The sequence below is a fragment of the Electrona antarctica genome (genome assembly GCF_951216825.1).
Source record: "Electrona antarctica genome assembly, chromosome: 7".
NCBI classification, from domain to species: Eukaryota; Metazoa; Chordata; class Actinopteri; order Myctophiformes; family Myctophidae; genus Electrona; species Electrona antarctica.
This window is the reverse complement of record NC_136812.1, coordinates 9,818,754-9,842,527: the sequence shown is the minus strand read 5'-3', so window position 1 is coordinate 9,842,527 and position 23,774 is coordinate 9,818,754. Positions and strand designations below refer to the sequence as shown.

Genomic DNA, 23,774 nt, shown 5'->3' with positions numbered 1-23,774 from the left:
AACCTTTTCCAGTCAATGAAGACCCTCTTCACTGAACACTACAGCAATTACTATCAGAATATAGAACTTTAACTAAAAATCTGGTTTTGAGTCTGTCTGTAAAATCTGAGAGGTGGAAACAAGTGACATCCCACGGGTTAGAAACTGCTCTAAATGGTAAATGGTGCATTTAGGCACCTTTATCCAAGGCGCTTTACATAGATTGTGCATTACATTCACCCATTCATACACCAATGGCGGCGGAAACCATGCAAGGCACCAAAACCTGCACATCAGGAGCAATTAGGGGTTCAGTGTCACTAAACTCTGGGGGAGCCCGGGTTCGAACTGGCAACCTTGCGGTTGCCATCCAGCCACTCTATCCACCGCCGCCCCTCAAGGTCACCTTGAGCCAGGCGTTCAACATTAGCAGCTCCAATGAGAAGCCTTTGGCATGTTACAGTATAGTGGTTATAGCTTCCAGGTAGAAATGTGTGTAGATCAGTGGTTTTCAACCAGTGGTCCTTGAGGGGGTTCCAGGTGGTCCCCAACTAAATGGAGTTTGTAAACCAAATGGACCCTTATTAGATCTTTAACTTGAGTGTAAAAATGAAACCAAGTGGAACCCTACGGGTCGATTTAGTTTCATTTTACGCTCTCAAGAGTTAAAATATTGTTAAACATCTGCATTACTTAATAATACAAGAAGTCTACACAATTAGGAAATGATGTAGAATAATTATGTGTGGTCCTTGTGGCCTGTTATCTCTCCTATAGTACCAAGAATCTTATCTAACGATAACATATTCTCAGTTTTGTGTCCGAGAGGCTAAATCTCAAATGGTGGTCAGTGGCTCAAATGCTGAATAAGAAAATGTCCCCTTGATATACAGAGTGTGTAGCTGGCACACTACACACTGTCTTTCTTTTATCTGTATTGTATTGTGTTTTTGTATGGACAGTGTTGGATGCTGGTATATGCACACATGGCATCAACGCATGGTGTTGTGTGGTGGCACACTATACAGTCTTTCTTTTTAGAGAGCCTGCCCAGGGACTACAGATGAAATTTAGCTGTGGCTAACTCTGGCCCATTTACATTGAGGTGAAAACTGACATGTTGATTAATGAGCTTTGTCCGTCAAATAAATAAAATAAATATGAAAAGGGTTGAAAACCACTGGTGTAGATGACAAATGTTAAGTTCAGTCAGTCTTGCCATGGTGAATAAATATATTCTTAAAAATGATCATACACAGTGAATAATCTGAATATACAATGTATGAACATTGTGAGAGGAATAAGTGTAATATCACTTTTACATGAATGAGCGGACACAGATTAATATTGAAAACATTTATTATGTATACAAAAAAATAGTTCAATAGTAAGTGTAATAATCATTATGAACGAACAAACTGACATTTGGCATGCTCCCCTCCCCCCCATTAACAATAATGGATCTCTATGGCAGTGATTAAGAGATGGGCATATGGACTCGTTTATTCTCTTCACAAATTAAATCATTCCTATTAGCCAGATAACCCAAACTGTTAAATAAACTGATAAATAAGAACCAATGATCAAGTAAATGTTTTAGAAATGATTCAGGAAAACGAGGAAATTCCATAATAATAATAATAATCTTTTTTTTTCTTCCTGAAATGTCTCCCAAGGAGTGTACGGTATACGGTAAAGTCACAGCCTGTCTGCCTGTCATAGTTTGGAGCAATACTGCTCTATTATTAACTTGCCAGTGGAGTTCAGATTGTAAGAAAATAGCTTAATGATAATCACAGTCTAGGGCTTCACATAATCTATAAAACTATTGACTCTGAAATCATCTACCATAAATGCCTGTGGTGTGACTGACTCACTTCCAATACAAAACTAATCACAAACTATTTAGGTGAAATTGTACGACGGTCGGATTTAAACCTTTGTACCTTTTGCCCAGAACATTATATGAATAATTCACTAACTTCCTGAGACCCAGTGTCAAAGAAATACCAGTACTAAATATACTGTAGGGGCCAAGTATAAACAGGCCTACAACCAATACTTTAACAAACACTGGTTAAATTATGCCAATAGGCTTTTTTTATACTAGAACGTTCATGTTCTTTGTGGATGGTTTTGCAAATGTTCCTGGATAGCGGCTTGCTAGCCATTATTTGTCATCACATGACAGAAGCAGTCATGTCAATGACCAATTCATTTTCAGCGGTCAGTCATCTTTGATCAGCCCAGAATGTATAAGTAATCTGGCCAACACATATATCGCACATCCATCAACACCCAAACTTAATCACCCCCAGAGACCCTGACAATACAAAACTAAAACATTTCATGTAAACAAACTGATTACATTAACAATAAACCCTATCAAAAAGAAGAATATTTAGTAATGCAAAGCACTGCATTCAAACACACAATAGGAAAAAAATCTGTTTCCCCAGGCCAATATCATTAGTTAGAAAAACAACTGAGGCAAAGCAGCTTCAGTTTATACTTCAATCATTCAGATAGACGGAACACTTGTGATCCAATCAAAATGTTTTTTGTTTTTGTGTTGCTATCCAATTGCAGTTGTGGTGATTAGGAGTAAGCCCCACCCCTTGACAGCTTACATTCACCAGTGTGTAAGCTGGTTTTTAGTGGTAGCCATGTTTACACCATAACTGTGCTTCATGGCGGTTGCCAAAGTATATTTGGCATTCTTTTGACCAATATTTACAATGCTGGCCCTGCCATAATTAAACCAAACCATCAATGACTCTGTATAGAAACAGGATCCATTTCCGCTGAAAAAGTCAGCCATTCTGTCCTACCACAATCACGGTTTAAAACAAAATTATAGTGTGATTTTTTAACAGTTTAAATGTCTGAGAAACATGTTTTTTCAGATATCACTATTCGTGAGTTAACTTTAGGGCCAGGCTTTTCTAACACACAGTTTATTTATTTTTTAAAGAAACCCATGATTTGATCATCATGGTAGCATCACAGCTTCCAGCAGGGTGTGAGAGCAGAGAGGCTAGTCAATGAAGGCGTTACAGTACATGATTCAGCACCGTGCACAGGCTGATGGAACTCAGATAACATTCAATGTCCAAGAAGACACATTTGCTCCTTATAAGCCCACTTATGAGTCAGACCCGATTGCCAATTTTTTCACTTTCTTCTTTGGTCTCTCAATATTACAATCTACTCAATTCAGAGGTCCGTCCCTTCGTTTCAGGACTACGTTCTATCTTTTAAATCTAATATAGCAAAAGAACAACCGAACGCATTCAAAAAAATGCCAATGTTTTACAAATTTCCATGAATTCCAACAAAACAAAGCCACCCCTCTCGCTCAACCGTGCTGGATCCGATGCTGCCAGGCATTCTAACTCTTGCTGAGAGTTTAATATCACCCAAAGGCCCCCCCAGGCAGGCAGCAGGGTGACTGTCTGAGGAATTAACAAGCCCTTCAGTGGCAGTAATATAGACATCTTGTGGGTGTACCGAGAACACATTTCCAATTCAGGGCACTCCTGTCATGTCTACTGAAGGGCCAGATGTGTAGGGCAAGCCTGGTTTCCACTACAGTGCCAAAACAGGACTTTGCTTTCAATCAAGGGTCGTCCATTTACTTAGAAATGGTTGGTGAGGCACCTTTTAGTTCCTAATACACCAATAGTGTTTACAGTAGTATATCTAAACATTTACTTGGCCCTGGTCTAGCCGCACTTGAGCTAACCGTGGAAACCATGCTAATGATATCAAACTACCCAGTCACTAATGGTGCTAACGTTAACAATAGTTAGCTGTCAATTATACTACAACACACAATTGGAGGATAATATCACATGATCCCATTAACCCCTCCCAAACATCTGTTCTTTGTCTTCAATTCCTTATTTATAGGAGACAAAGTGGCGAGATTTTAGAGCAACCAGGAGTTAATCGAATCTAAAAGCTTTTCTTTCTTTTTTTAGCCATCTTTGAGGAGACAAGGGATACAGGGGAAAAGGAAACTTTGAGGGGATGTAGGAAAGAGGAGGGAACAAGGGAAGGAAGAAAGCGAAAAGAGGTTCGGGACTGAGTTGAGGGTATCTTTTATGTACAAGTCAGGATGGTGACAACAGGTCTCATATGATCAAAGATTTATCGGCAGGCCAGCAACAAAAAACACGACTAGAAACTAGTTTTCAGTACTCCGGGAGAGTCTGTTGCCACCATCCGTCACCATAATGGACAGTCAAAACATTGAATTCATGACATTATAAAATAATAAAAATCAGCATTATGTTCGAGGTCCATTATCTGGGAAGCACATTATAGCATTTTCCATAAGTCAATGGATTTGCTATATTTGTTGCATTTGAACGCACCATTTGGCGTTCCCCCAAATAATTAAAACAAATACTTACTATAGAGACATAAAATAAAAAGGTGAGCAGTGATATCTGGAAGTATACAATTATATTAATGTCAATAGTGACATTCCCCTGTACTGTACTGTTTTTTCCTCAAAAATGTTTTGTAGTGGAATCATACTCTACTGTGTAAAGTAAAGATAATCACTACATGACCTTTTATCTACAGCTAGTTGTATTCTTATTAAAAGCGGATCCAGGGTTTGAGTGGAGCAAGTAGAAACGGAGTCCATTAGAAACATGTCCTTTTTGTCATCTTGAACTATGAAAAGACAGCGGAACGACGACAAGCAACAACAGGACAAATAGAAAAATATCTGAGTGGCTCTAGAAAACAAATTGGAAGTTTAAAAACGACCAGTGAGCGTCGCGGGGGCTTCACATGATGGCACACTCTCTGGATGCAGTCTTTCTTCCCTGGATGGAGAGAGAGAATGTTAACACGATGTTCCAACTAAAAACATGTTCTTAGAAATTAAATTACAAAGAAATATAATCCCCACAAGCATTTTAAAGTACATGATTTTGATCATTCCTTTCTTAATCTCACAATTCTATTGCCGGGGTTAACTTTGTAGACCTTTGGTCATTTCTCAGAGGTTTTCATGTAAAAAGGACAGTGTGAACAGTTAATTTGGACTTTTTGACTATATTGGACTAGTAAATAACCCAACCCCAGCAGGGCCCAGGAACATAGGCACATTAGACCGTTTCCATCTGGCGTCTCAAGCATAGCATAGACATAAAAAGGTAGCCTCCTTCGGCCCTCGGGCGTGTGCTTCTCGAGGAGGCAAGCTTTCCTGAGATTCCTTGTGAAGCATGAGCGGAAGCGAGGCACAGAAGGGGACGTTCGCTAGACCAATCAATCAATGTAAACATTTGTTTTCTCATGCCAATAAAGCTCCCTTGGGAGCTTTATTGGCATGAGAAAAATAAAGCTCCCTTGGGAGCTTTATTGTCACTTGAGTGGCAGTGACTTCCTCCTTACGCTGGAGACACATGGCTCCAATGAACTGCAGCGGCCAATGAGGCATCCATTTCTTTAAATATCTATGGTCTCAATGACGAACAGAAGTTTGTGAATTATTTCAAGATTTAAAAAAGGTCAAGACTTACCCGTACCACCACTTCCTCCTCCTCGTCGTCTTCCTCCTCTCCATTCTCCATGTCCACCTGAGACTTGCTGACAGTCCTTCTGGCCACCTCCTGATAACACAAACAGAGCAGGAACAAACCCATCATGTTAGAACCTTTCAGAGTCAGCAGGTTACAGAACCACGGGGGCTGAGGTGTACAGGCAATGTTCTAAACTTCTATAGTAGATGCATAGCTTTATTGTCATTCAACAATACTGCCCTGCAAAGCCAAAGTGCAGTAACTAATACGAACAATATTTTAACTGAAAATGGGTATTAAAGTGTTTCAACTGGTCAGCCAAATGAGAAATTGGCATATAAGTGAAATTACACTAATTTCACCAAAATCGAAAGGCAAGACTTTTGGGATAGACAAATAAGTTGGTGTCTAAAAACGTAGTTACTGCACTTTGGCGTTGTAGGGCAGAATACATGAAATGGACAATTGAACGAAATGTTGTTCCACTGGCTTACTACTAGTAGTAAGCCTATATAAGAGCATATACTATATCAGTAATAAATACAGGTAAGAGACAAATGCATCATGACTAAACACTGTACATAACTGCAGCCTGAATTTGTTCATTTTTTATATCAAAAAGGCATGCCATACATTTCCATGATATACCAGTTCATGCTTATTCTTCTTATTATGATCTCGTACCGGATAAAATGCTAAATGCCCACATTATCAACTGTAATTGTACCAGTCTACTCCATCCACTCAAAACTAGTATAAATAAATTAAAGAAAATAATAAACACGTCGTCATCATCATTATTATTAAAACGTTCAATACCTCTCCATCAGAATTCACCAGGGTGGTAAGGATTTCATTTCCTGTGCCCCAGGAAGCCTGGCTCTTCCATAGCAGGTCGGTGGGGGGTCCGTGGGCCACGCCCGCATCAGCAGACCACACCTGTACAGATTAACATATTGGAGTAATTAGACCAATTTACAAGCAGTGAATCTAGTTTTGTTGGATCAGGTCTGTCCTTAAAGACCCCATGAAATCACATGCTGAAGATAGTTAGCAATAACATTTAGTTAAGCGATTGAGTTCATCTTTTCCTAGGGGGGATTTTTAGATCGCTCCCAATTAAAAAGAAAAAAAAGATGCCAGTTGCCACCTGCACAGGACGTGGAAACATAGTCGTCTCCCATACACAAATATAGTTGTGTCTATAAGAGCGACATGTCGGTCGACCAGTTGGTTACCATGACTGGACATAATAGCTTTGGACAAACTCGGATGTTAGAGAGAGTAGTTGTAGAATTAACGGGTGTTTTAATACCTTTTCAGGTAAAATATGGATAAACTGGGAGAGGGAGCGTATGAAATGTACTTGGTGAGTAACCCGTTTCATCGATAGTCCTCGGTTCTTACCGTAACGGACGACCCAGCCTTGAGGACAAACTTTGGAGAGAACTTGTAGACAATCTCCTCCTCTCCATCGACCTGCCTCGTCAACCGCCAGCTACCAAGGGGTTGGTCCTGCAAAACACACATCGGTTATTGGCTGAGAAACAACGGTATCTTCCGATCTTATACAAACAATTAAAAAATCCACAATTAGTGGTACTCTGTGTATTCATGTAATAAGTTCACACTTTTCTACATGGTCATTTATTTTGCAGCTTCGTGTGGCTTCTTCAAAAAGGCATATGCACCCGCTGACAATGTCTTCCACTAACTTCCAGATTTGTGTATTACCCATATTAGCAGTGTGCTAAACATGCTTAGCGACGTGTTTCAATTTACAACATAGGCATTTAGCAGACGCTCTTAATCCAGAGCGATTTACACTGAGCAAGAACACATGCTAATTAAATATATCAAATACATAGAAATAGTCATCAAGGATCATATTAAGTAAGCTAAGAACCTAACATCCGTCTAACAGTACAATCTGTGCAATGAAACTATAAGCATACACTACAGAATGGTGTTTCTACATTTCACTGATAACAAAAGATCAACAGCACTCTTGCAACTACAACTCCATTAATTACCTGGTCGGTATCATTAGCAAGAGCCACAGCATTTCCATCCATATCGGTGGGGGATATGGTCACAGCTCCGCTAGCGGTCGACTCCTCCGACACCAGCAGCTGGCCCTCTCCTTCCTCCACCAACTGGCCCTCACCTTCCTCCACCACCTGCTCCACTCTCTTCCTCTTGGAGGAGTGCGAGGAGGAGGAGCCTGTCACCCTGGACACGGTCACACGGCTGGTTGGAGGGCTGGGAGACAGCTTCAGTCTGGAGAGAAAAAAAAACATTTAAAAACACAATATTAATAATAACTAAAACAGGATGTTCTGAAACGGTAAGCTCCAGCCATTTAATAAATAATGCTAAATAACGATAAAAAATATCAACGTGGCGAATAAATCTATCAAGTCCCATTCATAACAGAGGCAACTGTGTTAAATGTTCGTCTCTGTATCTACTCTCACTCTTAACACTGAGTGAGCAGAGATCTATTTTACTCTGTCCAACCAATGACTGTTTGATATACAATTTATAATTCATCACACTGGGAAAGACCTAGCCGGTTGAGAGGTTTAACCGAAGTAGTGGAATTTTGGCGTTCTCCGTGGATGAAACGAGTGTTGTGATTGCGGCTGAAAAATAACGTATCCGGGGGAAATTCGTTCGACGGATGTTCCGGGCCGACACTTCCGGCAGAACACACTCTGCCTGAGGTCGTGACCAGGAATTTCTCTTCGCAGAGGAGTAAGGCTGGGAACAAGGCTAATAATTTATGCATGTTCCGTTACAAGTAGGTAACAACTAAGGCCTTGAATATGTCTATGTGTATATGTATAAACTCCATACTGTCAAACTCCATACTGTGTGTTTGTAACAGACATACCTGCTCTCTTCTCCCTCCAGCAGTTTCCTGTAGGCGTTGATCTCCATGTCCAAGGCCAGCTTCACATCTAGCAGCTCCTGGTACTCGTTGAGCTGGGAGTTCATCCTGTCTCTCAGCTCGCTCATCTCGTATTCTTTAGTCTCGATGGCCCTGCGGTGCTTGTCTCTCTCAGACGACAGGAGGTCATCCAGCTCTCGGGCACGTTCCTCTGAGACCGAAGCCTAACAACACACAGTCATAACATAAGAAATGTGATCAGGAACACCAAAAGCAGGAGAGTCGGTGCAATAGCTTGTATATCTGCTATTTTTCAATAGTTAAAAGTTTAAAATAATGGTTAAAGTGGCTAAAAGCTAAGGTGACACAGATGCGTCCCATGTCTCAATGGGTTAAATCCTCCGTTATTTACATAATTGCTTTAGGCGTCATACCTGTTTCTGCAGGGCACTGAACTGGTATGCCAGAGACTCTATCCTCATGCGAGCCTCCTGCAGCTCCTCCCTGGCAGTGCTCATTGCCTTCTCATTTCCTTCTGAGGAAACCTTTGCATTCTCCAGCTAGAGGAAAGAAAAAAACAGACCGAATAGGTGAGATGGGAAAAAGAGAAAAGACAGCAAAGGCAGACACTGACTGTGCAAAAAAATCTGGGGTCTCCCACCTTGGATTGGTAGGTGGTTTCCAGCTCCTCCTTGTACAGAGACACCTGTCCATCGTGCTGTCTCCTCAGGTCCTGAAAGAAAAAGCACAGAAACACTTTGATGAGTTTTCAGAATTTCCCACAAAACTCAACGGCAAGTGATTGAGTAGTTACTATAAAAACAAGACTACTTATATTCTCTCAACCTTGAATGAGACATGGCTTGTCCCAACTCAACACCGATCCTACCTCAATAACCAAATTCTATTTACAGGTATCTCTGTAGTTTATATGTGGCGCTCTCAGTCCTTTTTTAAACCTGTAGTAAGTGCACATTCTAATCTACAGGCTGCACTACAGTACTTGCAAGCCGCTCCAATGCTATTGCGGATTTGTGCCGTTGATTGCGTTACGCATTCACGCCCCTTACTCAGATTTCTGTGAGGAGTCCAGTTATTCATTCAAGTCTTGAGGTTGCCACTGTGGCCGTCTATTCTTGGACATGAATGTAATCCGGAAGAGACTGCGAGACTGTATCTGTGTCAAAGGATCGGGTTGGTAGACGACGATGCAAGTTTACCCAACAACATACTGTATACCCTTCACCTCAACTGCACCGGAGTGAAAATGATACACTTGTACTGCTTTGTCTGTCAAAACCTTAGGTGCAATTTTTGAATAATACCATTCAGATCTTGTCTGCTGAACAGTTTCATCTCCCTACATAGCATAGCAGGCATAGAGATAGTGATGGTGGCATTGATCGAGTATAAATGGTATGTTGCCCACTATACCTGTAAAGCCTGTGACAGTTTGAATTCGTAGTCCTGTCTTACTCCGGAGTCCACCTCCACAATCCTTGACTCCTGTCTACGACGAGACCCACGCACTTCCTATACAGCGATAGAAAGCACAGGCAAGACAGAATTACACGAGAGGGAAAGAGGTATGATATGTTAATATTGTAGTATTACGACAAAAGAAAAGACCATATATTCTGTATCATCTATCAACATGACGGCACACACCTCTTCAAACATGCTCTTTCTGAACTCTAGATCCTCGCTCAGAGACTGACAGCGGTTCTCCAGGTCAACGCGCATCAGAGTCTCCGTCTCCAACTGGCGCTTAGCAACAGCATGGCCGTCCTCCGCCTATGGGATGGTTAAAAACAGACGCTTTGATTTAGCCTCATCGATAGCAGGACATATCCCTCCATGTCGATGGTGAATCCATCTTCAATTAGGGTTGTCACTATTATTACATAATCGTCTAATCGCAATTATTTTGTCATAAATCGTGTCCATGTTGCACATTTTTCATACATAAAAAAGCAGAAAAGGCTGCTATTTCCGTTTTGTCATTATGTGCCCTGTGCACTTTCAAAAACAAATTATGAAGCCTAAAAGGCAAACAGAAATGTAATTTCTATTCATAATAGAAAAGGCCGAAAACACAATAAAATAATTAATCTCAACAACTAATTGTCAACTTAAACGTGTAATCATCTACAATCATTCGTGTCAAGTTTAGAATCGTTTGCCTTCTGTGGGAAGGTGATTGTTAAATGGACATATCTATCCATACCTTGGCCAGCAGACTCTTGAGGTCGGCGAGTTCAGCAATCAGAGCAGCGTTCTGGCTCAGCGCTGTGGACAGAGCTGCTTCACTCTGATTCAGCTGACCTTCCAGAGTGCTGGCCCGGGACATCGATGCAAACAGGTCGCCATCTTTCTTCTTCAGACTGTGTAGGAGGGACAGAGGATGAAGTGTGTTACAATACAAGTATTTAAAAACTGAAATCTTCCATTGCCAAATTGCATTTTTTCAAGTTGGGAGAAATTTAAATCTCTCAAGATAGACTCTTCTAACGGCAGAATCTGTCAGCACCACCGCCTGGAACATGTAGTGTTGTTGTTGTTAGTAGGAATAAACACAGTAGCGCCCAGGTGGAAGAAGACTAACAGAGGGGAGGAGCCAAACAGAGTTGCTATTTCAACACCAAATGGGGTTCCCAACTTCCCAGATGAGGTTGGAGGAATTGTGAATATTGTGAACATAGTACAGTGTTTGAAATGGTGCTCCCTTATTTGAAAGACAGCGATAAAAGTTAAAGGAAAGTTTTCGCCAGACTACTGCTGTTATGTTATGTGCACTTTAGTACTTCAGGTGATTTATTGAAAGTGCTTTGTGCCTTTTGTACCCTTATTTATACCTCCAGATGATTATGATTGATAATTTGAGATAAAACAAAGGTCAGAATCCTGGTACATAAAGCGAGGTTGCTGTAAAACCTTATTGCGAACGCAGTGATTGCGAACGCAGTGATTGCGAACGCAGTGAGCATTTACTATGAGACCCAGCAGATCACGTCTGTGTGTGTGTCTGTCTGTGTGTCTGTCTGTGTGTCACGCTGTAACACCACCCGCCCACCACCAGAGGGCGCAGCTGTATCACACACAAAAACACACACACACACATGCACGCACGCACACACACACACACACACACACGCACGCACGCACGCACGCACGCACGCACGCACGCACGCAAGCACACACACACACACACACACAAAAAACTTAACTTAAAAAAAAAGGTAACTTAAAAAATAAACTTAAAAAGGAAAAACGCACACACACAAAAAACTTAACTTAAAAAAAAACTTAACTTAAAAAAAAACTTAACTTAAAAAAAAAACGTAAAAACGCACACACAAAAAACTTAACTTAAAAAAACTTAACTTAAAAAAAAACTTAACTTAAAAAAAAAACTTAAAGGAAAAACGCACACACACAAAAAACTTAACTTCAAAAAAAACTTAACTTAAAAAAAAACTTAAACAAAAAACTTTTCAAAAAAAAACCTAAAAAGGAAACACGCACGCACGCACACATACACACACTAAAACAAACTTGAAAAAACATTTAATTTAAAAAAAACTTAACTTAAAAAAAACCTTAAAAAGTATGTAATTTATTCTAATTGTTATTGCAATTTACGAGCTGCGTTCGCTTCCCGCGTTTGCGCGTCTTACTTGTCTTATTGCCACAAGGAACTTCAATGAGTTTAGCGACTACGTCTGGTTCAGTTTTATGGCAATGTTCCAGACAGTCGACAGGAAGGAGTAGCAAGATGGTAACAATGTAAAACATTTTAGTAGACTGTATTTCAGACAGTTAGGCCGAGTGAATGTTATTTTTCAAGTTCCTATAAAGTCAGGACATTTCATGTCTCAATGAAATCATAACCGTTCTCAACTTCCTGGCAGAGAAAGGCTACTTAGCAACCTATCAAATAAAAAAAGTAAACAAGAAATGTTCAACTCAGACTCTGCTGGGGTTATAGAATTTACAAAAAATAAAGTTACGTACTGGAGTTTTGTTTTTGTTTTCATTAAATTCCTTCAAAAGTCCACATAATCACTACTCAGATATATCAGTCAAATATCTTCTTTCTTTAGTATCATTTAACACCCTCCTGCCACCCAAGTTCCATATCCCCTTCCCCCATACCTCGCTTTTTCCTCTCCCTTCCTCCCATCCCATCCCCCCTCTCTCCCCACAGTCCCTCTCCATAATAGGCTTAAAGACGAAGCCAAAGTCACTGACACTTCCTTCAGCTTAAATAGCTCTGCAGATATTCATATTCAGTAACCAATTCATCAATTAGTGTCCCCGAGAATACTGATTGTAGTCTGTAAGTCTAGTCTTTATAAATTGAAGCTGTGATTCTACATTTTTCTTGATGGGTCAAAAACTAGAAAGGACATTTAACCAATATATGTAGTGAGGTCATGACCCAATGACCCATTGTGAGCTTGTAGATCAGTTATTTTCGGTGCGCCACACTGCCGTACGGTGGGGTATAAATAAACATATCCAGCGGCTCGAAGCCTTGTAGAGGCAGACACTATAAAGAAAGTGCATGGTAAACGGACGGTCCATCTACACAGCCCCAGCCAGTCCGCCTGATTATATTATAATCACTTTAACCCATTTTGGACGGGAACCCCTTGATGTTATAATTTAGCTATTGAAAAATAGCATATCTAGAAGCTCATAGCGCGCCACTCGGTGGCGCGCTACGAGCTTGTAGGTCTGCTATTTTTGAAAAATCGTGAAAATATTTATTTCAGAAAACTGGAGGAGGTTTTGAGGTCAGGCCTAAATGGGTTAATGATGTGCAGTAATCTCCCTCATTAAAGTGTGATAATTCCGGGAATCAATACATTTTTGTCCAATTCCAATGAAATGCAGGGCCTGCTAAGTTGTCTTTTTATAAATACAACAAAAAGACTAGATCTTTTCTCTCGATTTTCTCTCTACTTCTCTCTACTTTTATTTAGGCAAGGGCATTTTTTGTAAGACAAATCCATCCTAAATTGATGAAAACCATGTGTTTTATTAAAGTTCACGGTGTGAAGTAAACCCACAGTGAACGCTCTATTACACAAAAACCTTTTGAAAACAAATACTAGAAGGCGGGCTGCAAAAGGCGGTTTGTTTCTCGATGCACCGCCTTTTTACTACAAGTACCTTATCCAAATGCCATGCATTCCAGCCTCAACGCGTTCCTATAGGAGCCTCATGCTAAAAACAACCTGATTGTTGACTTTTACAAGCAGCTTTTAAGCTTACGGGTAATTGCTCAAACCCAATGGTTTACATGACTTAACTCATTTTAACTGATCTTAATGCATAAGTATTCCTGGAATCTGCCATCATCACCTTTCATTCAAAGTGTTTTGGTCACATATACAGTGAGCTATAACGACAACAAACTTGTTGACCTAAAAGTAAATTAACGCGGATACTACCTGCTCTGTGCTCCAACTGAATTTCAGTAACAGGCATAATGTATTTCCGTTACTGAAAATCCATATTTTGCCTTTACAGATATAGCCTATAATACTTGAACAAATTGGAAAACACCACCACACATTCCTTTTTCATGCAGTAATTACCAATCACCCTCAGGCCATGGAAACACCCGATCAAGTTTGTAGTTGCACAATTACGTACACTGTGTGTTTTAGCATGGAACATTACCTGCGTGTAGTTTCATCCAGTTCAGACTGAGCCTTGCCCAGATCAATCTGCAATCTGGCCCTCTCTTTGGCCGTCTCATCCAAAACGCGCCGAGCATCCGCAAGCTCTGCCTCATACAGAGCCTTCAGACCCGTCACCTACACAGAGGGAGAAAACAAACAGAGACAAAACAGACACATAGAGACAGATAGTTTAGATTCAGAACATTAAAGAAACGTTTCATGAATCCACTGAAAGTATATCACTTTCAAGCATATTATAGCAGTAGATGATTATTATTCACACTTTCTGGCACAGATATTGTCTGGAAGAAAAATCTCATTTGATAAGAACTTTTACCTTTGGAGAGTTCATAGTTGAATTCATAGGTATAATAAAGGTGTCCTTACACTAGCCGATTTTTTTCAATCTGAAATCTGATAGCACCACACACTACAGGATAATCGGAGCGGGGCAGAGCCAGTATCAAACATTGACCCCCCGATTATCGGCTAGTGTAAGGCCACCTTTACTATCAGTATTGGGTAATTAAAAGCCACCCCTCTATATTGTTGAATGGATGGGGGGGGGGGGGGGGGGGGAATCTCATGGTGTGAATTGGGGGGTTCAGATTTCCAATCACAGAAAACAGAGGCCATTGTTTTCAACATGACGATGTCACACAACTTACAAATAGCTAATATCAAATTAATCAAAAAAAGCACAATCCAATGGAGAGGGAAAGTTACAGGCAGTGAGGAATGTTTATTTAGCAACTTTTACAATTAATTCCATATGTATCAACTATGCAGGCATTACAAGCTGAAGCGGAGAATAAAAAAGTGATTTGGCTGTTGTCAAATGTAATTGCAGCCTTGATTTGTTGCACTGAATATTTGAGCAATACTTTTAAATGAAGCTACCGGTAATAAGTGTAACCTGTTTTTTTCTTCTCCTTTATTTTCTTTACCAACACCACCAACCCCTCTTTCTCTAATGATTCATAAAATGCAAACATTTTATATTTTGTTTAAAGTTCGAAAAGCGTGCTTCATCATCTCAAAACAAACAATAAACTTCAACTGTCGAAACCAACTGCAAGTCAAAAGTCAGATTTTAAATTTGAATGGACGGCCGCCCCATGCTCCGCCCATCTGGAAAGCATGTGGACAACACCACTATTGATACTACAGAGAGAGAGAGCGAAGGGGACAAAAACAGGGTGTGGAAGAGTTGGAAGTCGGTTAGGAGGGAGGTTCCCGGCCGCTAGTAGTAAGTCTACAACAACATACTGACACGGAACAGCTGGATGGGAAAGAGAAGCAACTGTGGAAGTCGGTGCAAAAGGGCGGGAAGAAAGATTTTAAAGTAGCGATATGGAAAGAGAGGCAGGAGAGGAAAGAGGGAGAAAAAGAGGGCGGCGACGCCCGGTGAGGAATGTAGGCGAACGTAGAAAAAAGCAGCGAGGAATGTAGAGAGGAGGAGACTCTTAACTAGAGACTGGTGGAGGGGAGAAAATTACAGATGGGCAGAAGAGAGGGTTATATAGGAACAGCCAGCATTCTGACGCTCTGGTGCTAAAAGGTAGAGCTTGGCTCATTGCCCACGACACTTAGATTCCACCAGCACCTCCACTCGACATTGAAAGTAAACAATATGGAAGAATGTTAGAATGCTGTTGTATTGTATGACTCTGGGAGGCTACATGGCTGACATTGAACATTTTAAAACGCCTGGGAAAGAGTAAAGACTAGTAACTAACTACTATTACACCTGGACAAGCGTGTGTCCACTGCTGCCTACTTTTGGCCGGGTCAGTGTCATGGCCCCAAAGGCAAAAAGAGCATACTCTTTGTTTTCAGGGGTCAAGGAAGGAACAGGATGGCCATTAACCACCCCCATCAACCTCTCAGCTGCCAGTGAGCGTCAAGGAGGAAGGTATCCTGCTATGCAGCTGTTCCTTGCCTGTGGTAAAAGTTACATGAATGGTGTAATTGCCACCACCAGTTAGCCTCTGGGTTTAACAAACTTTACTGAATGAAGCATCTCTGAAAAGCCAGCCCAGCCCACATAAACCTGTCTGCTAGCCAAGCCCTGAGTTTTCAATCTTTTACTGATGATAGGGAGGTCAGTCCACGCCCAAAATGAGGCAAAAGTAACCTGGCTATCCAGGATGTCTGGTAATCACAACAACAATATAGGAAAGGAATAAAAACCGTATTTAATCGAAATCAGTAACATCCTCGTTCTCAAATTTACGAAAAACAAACAAAACAAAACAAAAGCATTTTAATTTGATTATACAAACACTATTGCTTTTGGCAATAGCAAGGCATAGCATTGGTTTTGATAGCATCCGGAGTTTAATTAAAACGGTAAACCACAATTCGATTAACTCTCAAAGCCACAAATATGTCGACGTACATTATTTTCAAACAACAATGAGCTACTGCATCATCCAGTCAGACAGTCAGTCTGCCCTGCTGTGAGTTTGAAGGGAGCGGGGCGGGAGAGTCCCTCCCGACTCCGTCACTCCGTAGTGGACGGAGCATCATCAACGCTTCTAAAAACATGTCCGCCGTGCGTGGTGCCGGTGGGCGCGCACGACCTCCCGCTCAATCCATCCACCCGCCGGCTCCCGTTATAACCGGTTTATTAACCATCTATTCTTAGTAAAAGAGACCTCAGCTTCTAAACCTGGACCGCTTCCCCCTCATCTACGCCACATTTCTTAGCCAAAAATAGCCGATCTACAAGCTCACCACGCGCTGCCTGCCTGCGAGCTTTTAGATATGCTATTTTGGCTAATGTTCCCCTGGTTGGTTCATGAACGGTTGAACGCGAATGAATTCACAGGTCAATATGTCATCAATTAACACGTGCGTCTTAATGCATTCATATTAACGCATCAACAGATTATGAGTGGAAGCACCAGAGCTTTTAGACTAGAGTGAAGACAGACGGTTGTGCACAATGTGCGGCATTAACATTAAAGTTAGCATTGTGTACTAGCCTCTCGATTTCGCAAACTATTGTCTCTTTGTTGTGGTTTGAATCCGACTCTGGGGCGCATCGCTGACTACATTGATCCCTGTGTACTGTATTTATGTGTATGTATATGATGGAGTGTTGGTGAAAAGTTATTAAGATTAGTTATTTTAAATCGCAGAGACAAGATGCAACTCTACAGGGGGATAACCGGGATGTTTCAGTGCAGTGGTTTTCCAACCAGTGGTCCGGGGACCATCAGTGGGCCCTTGAGGGGGGGTTCCAGTTGGTCCCACTCCCCAACCCAACTAAATAATGGAAAGTTGCTAAATCTCATCAAATGGTGGTCCGTGGCTCAAATGACAGAATGGACATTCGACATGAAAAGGGTTGAAAGAGAACCACTGATCTAGAGAGGGAATTACAACCGGGATGTGTGTGTGTGGCTCGGCTCCCTCACTGAGCTCACCTCTCTGGTGGTCACCTCCTCCTTCTCGGACACTTTGACCATCAGCCGGTCGTTCTCCAGCTCCAGGGAGCGGACGCGGTCGATGTAGACGGCCAGCCGGTCGTTGAGGTGCTGGAGCTCCTGCTTCTCCTGCAGGCGGGAGATGCGGGTGGGCGACAGCGGGGTGGACGAGGCCGCCGCCCGGCCCGGCCCCGACGATTCACGGCTGGGAGTAGCAGTCGCCATGATAACGGATCTCTCTCTCGCTCTCTTTTTTAAAACAACCCAAGAAAGAGTGTCGCTCCTCCAACCAAAAAAAAGCTCACAGATTCACAGACTTTAAACTGCTTGCTAAAAAATATATAATCCTCGCTCGGTCCCTGGCGAACTAGTTTAGAATGAGTTTGTTTACCAACAAACCGTCGTGAGTGTAAAAAAATGAATGAAAACGCAGCGTGTTCGCCGTAGTTCCAGTTTGAAAGAGAGCTCTGCTGCCCTACTCACTGGCACCACTGCTAGCTCGGAGCTCTAGCGGGAACAAAGATGGCGGACTGGCTCACGCGGACCGCGCCAAAAGGGTAGACGCAAGCACTTCCGGACTCCTCGCGCCGGCGCCGCGGTGGGTTATGGGAGGTGGAGTTTTGTACTTTACCGAAAAGACCGAAAATGTTGAAAGATATTTTCGTCAGTAAAAAAACACAGAGAGCATAACATTGTTGTATATGACTTGCATCCTTAAAGGACCACTTCACCACTTTTCAACCCATCTTCATATAATAGGTCCTCACTAATAATCATGATAAAATGGCACAATTTATTTTCTACTCAGTCTGTGTCTCATGGGAGGGCTGTGGGCAGTTCAGAAACCTGTCCACCAGTGACATCATCGATGGGGAATCCAATGTTGGGCGCGTTTAGAAATACAGCACAGGAGCGCACTCGCCTATTATAGGGCGCGTTCGGAAATACCACACCGGAGCTCACTCGCGCTATTTCCGAACGCGGCCATTTATTGTTTGCATTGCACAGTGCGCGCCGCTCAGTGCGCTATTTCCGAACGCGCATAGAAACTGTAGGCTTTCTAGTTCTGAAAAGTTGCAATGCGATAATGGAAGCCATCGTTCTCACAATAATACAAATCTAAATATTTTTGTAAAAAAATCGCCTATAAACGATGATGACACAGACTGAGTAGAAACAAATTCAAATTGTGCCATTTTATCATGAGTATTAGTGAGGACGTATTATATGAAGATAGGTTGAAAAGTGGTCCTTTAAGTTTGTAAATTTGGTAATTTGCCCCATCTCAAACTTGCCAGTCATTAATATTGCCTTTAGACAAAGTCGACCTTATTTATTTTATTGTAACTGCATTTTGTCAAGTTATTTGTAATTGTAATGGTTGATATTTGTTTATTTATTTGTCAATAAAAATAAATAAACCTCAAACTACACCGACTGAGGCATTTGCCCCGACGATCAATACAATTACATCGTGTTGAAAAATGTGTTGATTGATTGATTGATTGCGCTACATATTGTATATTGTATATATAATTGTAGTTGTTGATGAAATACAACAACTCAGGATCTGGGATTCATTTCGGGTCGTATTCTACTTGCCTAGTGTCTAGAAGGAGGCTAAAACTTTTGTGTGGCCGGACCCTGATGTAAACTGGTCTAAGTGCTTTTTCTGGTTTTATCCTCGTAGCAGTTTTTATATTGCCTTGTGCTTTCGTTTGAAATGTATTAGTTCAAAGGCCAAAATTAAGTCCTCCTCCCACCCACCAGAGGGCGCTGTAGACATCCAAACCTCACGTCGGAAGCCCTCATTACCCAGAATCCCCTTCTAAACATTCCTTTTCCGGCTCGACCGCCATTAAAGAAATACGGTAAGAAATGATCCATGGAATTAAACAATCACAATCTGCCACAAATCACCGTAATCAAACATCTTACACACAAATAAATTAAACTACGTGAAGCTACTGATATAAAAGAACCCATGTGTTAAATATTGTCTGTCTACAGAGAAGGATACTGTTATAAATATTACATTGAAGTTGAACCTCTCGGCTGGTCTTCATGCTACACTAGTACACAGCACAATTACAACGTTTGACACAACTCATATTGACATTTTTACAATATATTTGTAATAGTTTGGGAACCGGTATTTACAGCAGCACTGCATTAAAAATAGACTGCAAAGTAAAATGTTTCGTTCCGCACGAAACCAATGTATTGTACATTGTCACTGACGCTCATCCTACCGTTAACTAGCAAAATGCTACAGTTTGTTTGGTTAAAGCCTAGTTGTTCCATCAGACCTAGTCCGTGAATAATATATAGCTAGATATATAAACTAATGAGCAGACCGCTAAAGCATGTAAGGAATGAACGTGGACTTTTGTAGTGGATTTTGTTTTAACAAGCTGGATTCATAGTAAACACAACCTACAGTAGGCATGGACTGGATACAGGATAGATGGGCACCTCGATTACATCTTGTGTAAAGTATACGTGGTACATTATTTGTTTATGCCCAAAGATTACTCTTAAACTATACAGGGTTTGTTTTGTAGCAAATATTGACCATCATTGTTGAATGTTTAAGCCTGCTCTAATATTTACTTTCAAACAGTTTCCAAATATTAGATTAGAAAAATCCAGTTAAACATTGAGATGCCCACTCTTCCTTGATGCCCACCTATACTGTTACTGATGGTCTTGCACGTTTCTATTAGTGTATGTTTAAATACATATGTAACGTTTTATACACTTGTCATACACATCCATAGTTGACATGAAGTGTCGGTAGCTGCTCAATGTCAGGCCAGCGTGACCAGATTAGTGTTATTATTGAGATATGGGCAGTCGGTGCATTTGAATTAATCTGAATTCTCTGCTCTTCTCCAGACATGGCAATACGCTACCCTATGGCCGTAGGCCTCAACAAAGGCCACCCTGTCACCAAGAATGTGACCGCGCCAAAGCACAGCCGCAGACGTGGGGTAAGTTGACCTGGAAACCAGACGAAACATGATTGTAGCAATGCAACATTGTTGGCATCAAGTCCCGCTGTAAGTTTGAACCCATTAAGACCTCAGACCAGATTCTACTAATGTCTCCTAAATCATGACGGGTTTCTGAAAAACCCTATGTTTCCATATCAGTGGAGCTCAAACTATTTCATGTCAAGGAGCCGCTGACCCATCTGAAAATATGTTGTTCCAGGGACCCACCAGAAGCAAATATTTGAGTTAAAAACGTTGGCTGTGAACATTTGCGACACATTTTCATGATTTAAAAAAAATAGCAGATCTACAAGCTTGTAGCACGGCACTTGGTCGCTATGAGCTTGTAGCCGCAATTTGCAACTCTAGATTTTTTTACAATGGGATGAATCTAGAGTTGCAATACCCTCCATTGACTCCCCACTCATCATTTTGCGTTTGTGATCTGCTGGTCTCAAACGACGTTAAACTCACCAACATTGCAGCTGTAGTCCAAGCTTGAATTTTTCTCTTTCGATCTGCAAAGCTTGTTTTTCATAAAAATCCCCCGTAGACATGTTATGAGCTACTTTCTGTCCAAAATATTCCACAAGTGATATTCCGAGCCGCCATTTTGCAATTCTGCGACGGGCCGTAAAACAAGACGTGAGGGGGAGAGCTTGTTTAATAGAATCTTACCTGCGCAGGTAAGACACCCAAAGAAGAAGCCGACGCAGCGCGACGCCCCGTCACGCACGGCCTTCTATTAAACAAGCGCTCTCCCACACGTCTTGTTTTACGGCAGGTTGAAAAAATACAAAATGGCGGCTCGGAATATCACTTGTGGAATATTTTGGACAGAAAGTAGCTCATAACATGTCTACGGGGGATTTTTATGAAAAACAAGCTTTGCAGATCGAAAGAGAAAAATTCAAGCTTGGACTACAGCTGCAATGTTGGTGAGTTTAACGTCGTTTGAGACCAGCAGATCACAAACGCAAAATGATGAGTGGGGAGTCAATGGAGGGTATTGCAACTCTAGATTCATCCCATTGTAAAAAAATCTAGAGTTGCAAATTGCGGCTAATGAGCTTGTAGATCTGCTATTTCAACAGCTAAAGATTAAAATAATGGTTAAAAGCTCTGAGGCTACACAGATGTGTCCTAAGGTTTAAATGGCTTAAGTGAATTGTACATGTATACATTGGTGTCTTAATGAAGTATGGAAATAACATTTTATATTTACTTTCATATAACCTAGTTGGAATCGATTTTAATTGAACTCTTCTTACCTTTTAACCCAGCGTCTCACAAAGCATTCCAAGTTTGTGCGCGACATGATCCGTGAGGTGTGTGGATTTGCTCCGTATGAGAGGCGAGCCATGGAGCTGCTCAAGGTGTCCAAGGACAAGAGAGCCTTGAAGTTCATCAAGAAGAGGGTACGTGTCTTGTGTGTTAGCTTGAACTCTATGACTTGATGTAATTTTTTTGGTCGGTGATGCATGGGATACACTTGAAGGCAGAGTGAGGCAATGTGTGTCAACTGCATTTTCTTGTAGTCCCTTGTGTGACTTGGCGCTCGCCGGAAGTATGCGTTCTACAAGCATTGCGATGTGAACTTGGAGTGATGGAGTTGTATGATTGTATCTGCAACAAACACTAGTGATGATGAATTCTGGCAAACGGGTCTCAAAATCACATTAATTTGCACACAAATGAATGTAAAAGGAGATTGTGTAAACACGAAACGAGTCCTAGTAGCTTCTAAATTTAATAGAAATAATGCACTTATCACAAATAGACTAGCATAAGAATGCCGCCCCAATAGAAATGAGTAGATGCAGGAGAGGAGACTCAACACTTGAGTTATTGCAATACCTTTCGGGTAACTTGGAGAAATGTTAAATGTCTTATGGTCATATTCAGCTGTAATGATGTTTGTCAATGTATTTTTTTCCCCCCTCAGATCGGCACTCACATCCGCGCCAAGAGAAAGCGTGAAGAGCTCAGCAACGTCCTGGCCGCAATGAGAAAGGCTGCTGCCAAGAAGGACTAATCTGGCTCATTTGAAATTTGAAAAAATTAAAATGTTTCATTAAAATGTTTAAGTCAAGTCAAACTGTCTACTTTTTGTAATGTGAATTACTTCACCATTATGGGTGTTAAGTAGGTCTCTAGGACAGAGAAACATGTGCCTTATGTTGGTTGGCACATTTACCAATTAAAATCCACCTTTCAAACTACAATCATCTCAGGTCAGAAACGTATGTGTAGATAAGCAATCATTACTAGTACACCAGTATTGTATCAATGCCAGGGATAGGTAGATTGGTTGATTTTGAAATTGTTGAAGTAGTTAGATGGGGAGAATTACTGAATGTCCATCACAACTAACTAGTATACACAATAGGCCTATTTGAAACTTTGGTCAAATGTTGCATGTTCAAAAGGCTTCAATCTTTTAACTGCTTTTACATATGCATGTAATCTTATTGTGGATGGTGATGCCCATTCACGGTATGGGTCTGAATACTAAATGTTATAGGTTGCTGGCAGTGGAAGAATGGATTTATATATTTTTTATAAATGCAAGTGACTGACCTATGGTTGTTTAGCACTTAATGTTGAGCGCTAAGGCCAGATAATCAGTGAAACACACTTTTCACTTATCGAGAGCTTGTTTCAGCAAAATAACTAAACCCAGTGGGTTAAAAGGATAGTTCAGATTTTTTCAACTTAAGATGTATGAAATACTTGCCAATAATAGTGGTTGCCCGAGTCCCGGTTTTGGTGAAATATTAAGTAGTTCCGGTCATTTTGTGGGGGGCACAGGGCCACCTGCCCGTGGGACATTAGGCGACATTAAAAGTAAATTAATCCAGTATTGTCGACATTTCTAACAGTGCAACTTTCGTTAATTTTTTACCCGTCACACAGAACTGTTGCCCAAAAAAATAGTTCCATGTGATAGAGGGGTCAACCGTCAAAGTTGAACGAAAGTTGCACTAATATTTTAGAAATAGATCAATACAAATTACGTTAGTTTTGTGAATTAATTTACTTTTACTGCCTGGCCCCAGTGCCCCCCACAAAATGACCGGAACTACTTAATATTGACAAACTCCCACCACGGGACTCAGGCAATCAATGAATACAGTTGCAACCACTATATTAATGGCAAGTATTTCATACAGCTTAAGTTAAAAAAATCTGAACTATCCCTTTAAGGCCAGTGGAACGTACTAGGAACAAATACTAGT

At 41.1% G+C, this 23,774-nt stretch overlaps 2 protein-coding genes across 2 annotated transcripts; one reads left to right on the top strand and one right to left on the bottom strand.

Moving 5' to 3' along the window:
• Positions 1-1,320: 1,320 nt before the first annotated feature.
• Positions 1,321-18,078, bottom strand: lmnb2 (lamin B2). The gene is made up of 13 exons (XM_079506525.1): positions 17,540-18,078; positions 14,104-14,240; positions 10,640-10,796; positions 10,081-10,206; positions 9,847-9,945; positions 9,074-9,145; positions 8,847-8,972; positions 8,416-8,636; positions 7,553-7,799; positions 6,927-7,034; positions 6,339-6,458; positions 5,520-5,609; positions 1,321-4,820 (listed from the first exon to the last, which is right to left on the bottom strand). The coding sequence occupies exons 1-13, from the start codon at positions 17,762-17,764 to the stop codon at positions 4,782-4,784; spliced, it is 1,767 nt and encodes a 588-aa protein (XP_079362651.1). The 5' UTR covers positions 17,765-18,078; the 3' UTR covers positions 1,321-4,781.
• Positions 18,079-19,347: 1,269 nt separating this feature from the next.
• On the top strand, positions 19,348-22,633 carry rpl36 (ribosomal protein L36). Its single transcript, XM_079505017.1, has 4 exons — positions 19,348-19,410; positions 20,438-20,532; positions 21,819-21,953; positions 22,481-22,633. Exons 2-4 carry the CDS (start codon positions 20,440-20,442, stop codon positions 22,568-22,570), a joined length of 318 nt encoding a protein of 105 aa, XP_079361143.1. The 5' UTR covers positions 19,348-19,410; positions 20,438-20,439; the 3' UTR covers positions 22,571-22,633.
• Positions 22,634-23,774: the final 1,141 nt, after the last annotated feature.

Excerpts from the sequence above, each read along its gene's own strand:
- lmnb2 (XM_079506525.1), bottom strand. The coding sequence starts at position 17,764 with ATGGCGACTGCTACTCCCAGCCGTGAATCGTCGGGGCCGGGCCGGGCG. Across the intron at positions 10,797-14,103 it reads CTGGATGAAACTACACGCAG|TCTGAAGAAGAAAGATGGCG; the intron begins GTAATGTTCCAT and ends CCTCCTACACAG. Across the intron at positions 8,973-9,073 it reads AAACCACCTACCAATCCAAG|CTGGAGAATGCAAAGGTTTC; the intron begins GTGGGAGACCCC and ends TCTTTCCTCTAG.
- rpl36 (XM_079505017.1), top strand. The coding sequence starts at position 20,440 with ATGGCAATACGCTACCCTATGGCCGTAGGCCTCAACAAAGGCCACCCT. Across the intron at positions 20,533-21,818 it reads AGCACAGCCGCAGACGTGGG|CGTCTCACAAAGCATTCCAA; the intron begins GTAAGTTGACCT and ends CTTTTAACCCAG. Across the intron at positions 21,954-22,480 it reads TGAAGTTCATCAAGAAGAGG|ATCGGCACTCACATCCGCGC; the intron begins GTACGTGTCTTG and ends TTCCCCCCTCAG.